Consider the following 6,618-nt stretch of genomic DNA (forward strand, 5'->3'; position numbering starts at 1 on the left):
AAATTCACTCAACTCAGAGTCAAAAATGGGTACAAATTCCCCCAATCAAAACGATGTGGCTAAGTAAAATATCCCAGATGTTTGATACGATTTGACTGCAGTGTGACAACACCTTTACAGAGTGGTTGAACATCCTCCCAGTTTATATTAGTCACTAAAGCTTCACTCAAACTCAGATTATTCTTTAATGTAAAATCCTATTGTAGCAAGATCCGTGTGCCAACAAATGAATCGGGGGGGGGGGCACTCGCCCTGATTTACCTAATGACTTCTTCTCACTCGTCAGTCTGTCTCAGTTACGTATAGTTTTCCTTTCTAACTTTCCGCCCACTTTTTCCAGTCACAGTAGACCGCTGAGGGTTTTCTGCGACATGATTGGTTGTTTGTATCCGCTGGCTGAGCACGTGTGTGTGTGTGTGTGTGTGTGTGTGTGTGTGTACGTGGTTACGTGTGCGTGTGTGGAGGGCTTGATAATAAAACTACCGCCCTGACTGTCAGCTTTAAACCGCTCTGAATCCAGACGCACAGCAGCCCGCTGGTGTTTAATTTCCCTGTTCCAGCATGACCTCAGACATGACCACAGGTGAGTCTTACGACTACTTGAGCCGTTAGTTTTAAGTAGAGTGATAGTGATCACGGGTCTGTAACAAACAGCTGGCGCCTGTATAATTATTTATCAGAGGCTGTACACCATATTTTAACTTCTTCAGATCCCACACTTGACTAATCCCTTTTTTTTTATCACATAAAGTTGATACATATTAAAGTTACACTGAGAAAGTCAGCAGTTTTGTCAATCATGTTGCCTGTTATGTCTTCTAATCTACATCATGCTTTCCTATTTGTTGATATATTTTGAACAGACTACATGCTTAAAAAACAAGACAAGTCATTACTTCTTGCTGGCTGTCTTCTTTCAGAACATACCAGACATTGACATTTTTGAATGTGTGTGTGTGTGCTTGTATTTTTCTTGCTGCATCAAACCTTTTGCTACTCCTTTTGCTTCCTACCCCATAGGGGCCTGTTAAAGCTCCATCATCATATTCATAAAATGCAGTTAAACAGAGGTGTGGTCATCCGTTATTTAATGACCTCTATTTAAGGAATAGCAAAAAGTGTTGTTTTATTGCAGCCCAAAGCATAGAACTTGAATTTAAAATGTAATATTTATGTATCACAGTAGACCAGGTGTTTTACAGGCTGTTAGATGTTTTATATGCCTTATGGGCTCTTATTTATTTTCACACATCAAGTTATCTGATTCAACCCACTGACAAACTTCAACTGCAGTTTACCTGCATTTAATTTTACTGTAACCCAGGATACATTTTTGTTATTTATTATTATTTATTATATTCAGAAATATCTAAGAGATTTTAGTTGTCTGTTGGTTTGTTTTATTTCAAAAATATATGTGTAAATGTCATTTTTTCTGGACTTCTACTATTTTTTTTTAGCTTTCTGCAAAAACAAGAGAAGAGCTTGAGAACATTTTCTTTTACTGGAATAATGTGGTTTCTCTCCAACTGCTGTCACATTTTCCGCAGACTTGGAGCTGGAGTTGGGCGAGCTGCTGCAGGAGTTCCAGGATGTGGTGGAGGAGCTGAAGGCCCCTTCTCAAAGCAAACCTCATGCTTACCACCACGTCCTGCAGGAGGCCAAAAGTCGCACGCGGCTCGGGGACGACAGCGGAGTCGAGGACTCGGATTACAGTGAGCGACAAAATCATCAAACTAAAACAATGTGGCTGTGATTAAGATGATATTTGCATACTTCACAAAGTGTGGACATTATTTAGTGCATCATTTGCTGGAGAGTGAGGCTGTCGGCAGCTGCCATGGGTGCCGGTTGAGCCCCTTTATCAACCCAAACAACTGCAGCCTGACGCGTTCAATTTGCATGAAATTGGTGTTACAAGAGGACACATCACGGTACACTTCTATCAAAGTGGCTGTTTTGCTCATGAGAATAGCGGTGTACCGGAATGAACTGCAATTACGCATAACCCATTTCCTGGAATTGTCTGGAATTCTTTTTTTTGTGTTGCGCGTTTGTCGACGGTTATGAGATAAAAGAAGATATTGTGTTGCTCTGTTCTCATGCGTCGTCATTATTGAGAGCATTTTGGCCCCCTAACGTTTCAAAAGCTGACACTTGGGAGTCTCTAACAGAGAACACACGTTTACCTTAATTTCACTGCATGTTATCATCATTATGTGCAGCTCCTGCATTGTTTTAAAGTGGTTGTCATTGTTGTTGTTGATGCTCATTTGCATGGGCTGGCCTTAGTGCTTGTCTTCTGTTTATTATCTCCGCTCACCCTCTCCTCTCCTCTCCTCCCTCTCCCCCCCCAGGCAGCGAAGCTTCTTTGGGAAACAGTTTGAACACCAGCGAGGAAGAGCTTCACACAGCAGGCACAACACAGGCACCGAAAGGTACTAGAGACTCCCATCCGCCTATCTCCATCCAGATAGCCCTCGTTCTTACAGTGATCACTATCGCTTTTGCTCTGATCACTATCACAACCACACAAAAGCCCTTTACATTAGGCTGGGAGCTCTTTTGTTTTTACACAACAAAGCCCTTGCCGCTGTGACTGTGACGTCTCAGACCCCCCCCTCCCACACACACATACACACACTCTTCCCAAAACTCTTGCAGGCGTTATTTGTGCTGTTATGAAGTGATAAGACTGTCTTAGGTTTGTGTAAATGAATGAGAGCTGTTGCATGCAGACGCACAGGAGACTACTGTTAAATCTCAATGGATGAAACCAAGAAGCTGTCATTCACGTCTGTGTTAACGCAGAACACCTGAAGATATTTACTGGAGAGATCATGGTAGGAGCCAAGCTGCCTGGGTTGTACGGCTTCATCTCAGATTGTAGGAAATAATCTGAGATTTTTCAGGTCCAAAAGCGGTTTGGTTCGAATGTAATTCTGTGATTTAGATTAGTTTTCAGCTTTTGGTCCAAAGGAAATGCCAATGACCTGAGCCGCATTTCTCCACAAAAATGTTCCACTGCTTTTCTATAGTTTCTCAAATTCCTTTTCTTTCTGTCTTCTTTCTGCAGCCAAGCTGGGAGACACAAGGGAACTTGAGAGTTTTATCGACATGTTGGACCGGGAACTTGCAGGTGCGTGTTTAAGAGAATTACACCCCCCCCCCCCCCCCCCCGCCTACTCAGTCTTTTCTTTATTCCTTTAGCACTTAAGCTGACAAGCCACTAGGCAGTCGTTTGTAATGGTTGCAGAGACCCAGATGGAGTGCATGTGTTGTTACACATTGAAAAACAGAGTCCCTAGTAGTAGCCAGCTTGTTTCTACCCTGTACTACCCCCTCATTCATCTCTGAGCACCTCTTGTGTGTAAATGCCATGTCTGGGGACTCAGGTGTACTATCTACACGACCTTTTGTGATAATAGCATACTTGACTGCACGAGCACCGTGGTTCTGCTATCAGCACTAAAGCAGTGGTGTTTCTGAGGCCTGTGAACACATGCATGGTCCTGTGCAGGCACACAAACCACAAAGAACAAAGCATACATCCGCTGCTATCAGAGGTCTTACCGCAGAGAGAATGACTGTTACATATGAATTGTAACCCAGTCCTGCATCTGTACAAGGCTCACCTCGGTGCATGTTTCTGTGTGTGTTAATATGCCTGTGTGCTTCCTCTTATTCTGGCTCCTGAGCTTTTGTAGTTTTCTCTTCCCCTCTCTTTTGCAGAGATGTGAACAGAAAGAGAAAGCGGGCCACGTAGAGGGGGGGGAGAAACAGGCCAGGGGCGACATGGCTGGCTATTGCCGAGCAGACAGGAAGATCTACACCAGAGCAGATCTGACGGAGCAAATGCTCCCCTGGCTGCTCCAGGGCAAAAGGTTAACGTCAGAAATTAAAAGGCCACTCCATTCCAAAATGCAAGAACACCCTCAGACCCCTGGCGACGCTGCGTCCAGCCGGCAAGACTACATCCCCGCAGCATCAGATCCGAGATGTGTGACATATTCCAGAAAGTAAACAAAACTTCCATCTGTCCGGCCGTACAAGAAAGATGCTGCTCAGAGTTCAGAAAGCATTTTGTGCAACGTTTAAAATTTTCATAAATACTATGTCAGTAAATACACCCATCTTTTAAAAAGGAGATTGTTACAAATTACAGATGGCACTTTGATTTTAAACTAAAGTCCAAGAGGTTCAGATCTGCTGTGTAAATCAAATAACATTTGTGTGCTGCCATTTCCAGTGTACAGTTCTTGTTAATATTTGTGTTTTTTTTTTTTTTTTTAAATAAATTGATGTACAGATGAATGCACATAAATAAAGCTACACTTTGATTGATTTACATTTCCTTTTTCTTGTTGATATATCTGATCAATTCAATCTCGTTTCAGAATGAGTGCAGAGAAACTGCTGACCATGCCGTCTGATTCTAAACACACAGGCAATGTTGAAAGCCTTTCACTTTCCTAAAAAAAAAAATTACTCTTGACAGTAGTGACAACAAATTGTATTCCATGTGCCCACACCTTCACTATCTCCTGAATTGACTGTTGCTATACTGTCACACCACATGTCTCAGGAGCCCTTCACCCATCCTCCTTAGTGTGTGCCTATGCTTCCTGAATGTCTGTTCTGATTATGCTTTGAGTTTCACTTCTGCCTCCAAATCAGGAAACCCACAAATTTAGCTCAGACACCACGTGAAGACAGCTTAAAAAGGAAGTGCGTCAGTTGTGCTGTGAGAAACAATGCTCATTAAGACTTTGTTCTGTAACTCTTTTTGCGTGGGCTTTGACTCTACTGTAACTTATTGCGACAAATCCAAGCTTTGAACAGAAGGAAGGAAGTTGTTCTGCTTTGTTTGAGTCGCCTGTAAAAGAGCATCTTGCAGTTTCCTAGCAGAGACTTTTCCACCGTGGTTTTGTTGATAGCCCGCTGTCACTTCCCTCCACCGAGTCTCATCCATTTGCAGGTGTCTCCTCCCTGTTGTCAGAGCAACGCTGCTTAGAGAAACAGACAGGGCCGAGGTGAACGTTTGTGGTTGTAAGGTATGATTCTTCACTTGTGACTTGTGATTTTACATTAAGCGACATGTGCTGCATAATCCAGCTGAAGTATGCAAAATTATTTTTCGTCTGCTAAAGAGCTGCCAGATTTCCCTTCAGGATGTGGTCGAATGAGGAACTACAATTGGCAGTAAACAATCTCTGAAGTATTTAGCTGCACAGTTTATTCTCATCACACATACGACTTTCAGGGTGTTGAGAGTCAAGGGAAAGTATTGCCCTCCTAGAAACGGAGATGTCATGAACCAGCAGTATACTAAATTGTCATTGTTTTAAAAATCCCTGGACAGGTGGTTGATACGGCCCGTCATACCACCAGCCCTGGTGACATATTACAGTTAGACTGCCTGGGTGGACCTGGTTTTTGACTTTGTGTCAGTGGCAGCGGCCAAAGGAAGGAAGGCTGGACATTAAAGATACTGTTTCCTGTCTGTTTCCGTCTCATTAAAAGACACTTTGTACAGAGAGTTCACTGCTCTGAGCTCTGGCCAACTATTTAACCCCAGTGACTGGGACGAGAGTTGGCGCAGGTTTGGGGGGAGAAGGGTATAGTGGTGGAAGCAAAAGAGCTTAAAATTTGACATTACTGTAAAGCAAAGAGGAATAATTGGAACAGAGAGAGACCAAAAGGGAAAATGAGAGTGTTCAAACAATGGGGAAATACACGGGGGTGGTATAAAGTAACCTGCTCCTCCTGTGTTGTCTGTTCCACTTAGAGAAAGGCGAGGATGACTGATTGAGGCCACAGCTGTTCAGCATGGTAACAAACAAAGTTTGCTTTGACATGATGGAACTTCCCTCACAAACGAAGGGCACATCCTGTTTTTCAGAGAAAGAATGCAAGAATGCAGGAAACGTGACGGTGTAATACAGATGAAACTAAAAGCCATTTGATTGGAATTCTCCCTTTGTGTGTCCCATGGTGGTTTTATAACAGTTTGTCTCAGATTTGCAGCTCTGTAATCGGTCTGGCACTCGACATTGCTGCCGCACTTCCCTGCTCTTATTCACTCATTTCATTGTACGCGAAAACTCGCCGGCCGCCAATTATGCTGTATGGCTTTCACTGGATTGCTCTTCATTGGGATCTGATTCTGAACTCCCCATTGTTTAGCTAATTACTATGAGAACACTGTTTGATTGGCAGGGCACCAAAGTAAGAGGCCAACATGTCGGCCTCTTGTTTAGATAACAGAGTAAATGAGGAATGAACTGAGTTCATTAGCTGCTAAATTGGAATGAATTAATGTTATGATGAGACAGTGAATGGTCTTGAGAGTAGATGAAGACATACTAAATATCACGTTACGCCCCTTTCGGCCCGCACCTATATAGACTCAGGCATCTTGGTAATAAATGTCACATCGACTTAAAATCTCCACACACAATGCTGGTTTGTTTTAAGTTAGTTAGCAGGCTAATGAAGATGTAATTGAGTATATCAGAATAGAGACACTTGTTATGATCAGACAACGAGTAAATGAAGCAGAGATATGGCCTGTGCAGTGAAGCTATCGTGGCCTAGATGAGTGCAGCATGCAGAGCA

The 6,618-nt window shown here is 43.0% G+C and overlaps 1 protein-coding gene across 1 annotated transcript; it reads left to right on the top strand.

Annotated features, from left to right (window-relative positions):
• The first annotated feature begins 435 nt into the window (after positions 1-435).
• LOC142962694 (regulator of cell cycle RGCC) lies at positions 436-4,345 on the top strand. The gene is made up of 5 exons (XM_076103305.1): positions 436-583; positions 1,551-1,715; positions 2,358-2,438; positions 3,077-3,139; positions 3,733-4,345. The coding sequence occupies exons 1-5, from the start codon at positions 562-564 to the stop codon at positions 3,738-3,740; spliced, it is 339 nt and encodes a 112-aa protein (XP_075959420.1). The 5' UTR covers positions 436-561; the 3' UTR covers positions 3,741-4,345.
• The last annotated feature ends 2,273 nt before the right edge of the window (positions 4,346-6,618 follow it).

Source organism: Anarhichas minor, unplaced genomic scaffold (genome assembly GCF_050575085.1).
Source record: "Anarhichas minor isolate MPS153535 unplaced genomic scaffold, ASM5057508v1 ptg000028l, whole genome shotgun sequence".
NCBI classification, from domain to species: Eukaryota; Metazoa; Chordata; class Actinopteri; order Perciformes; family Anarhichadidae; genus Anarhichas; species Anarhichas minor.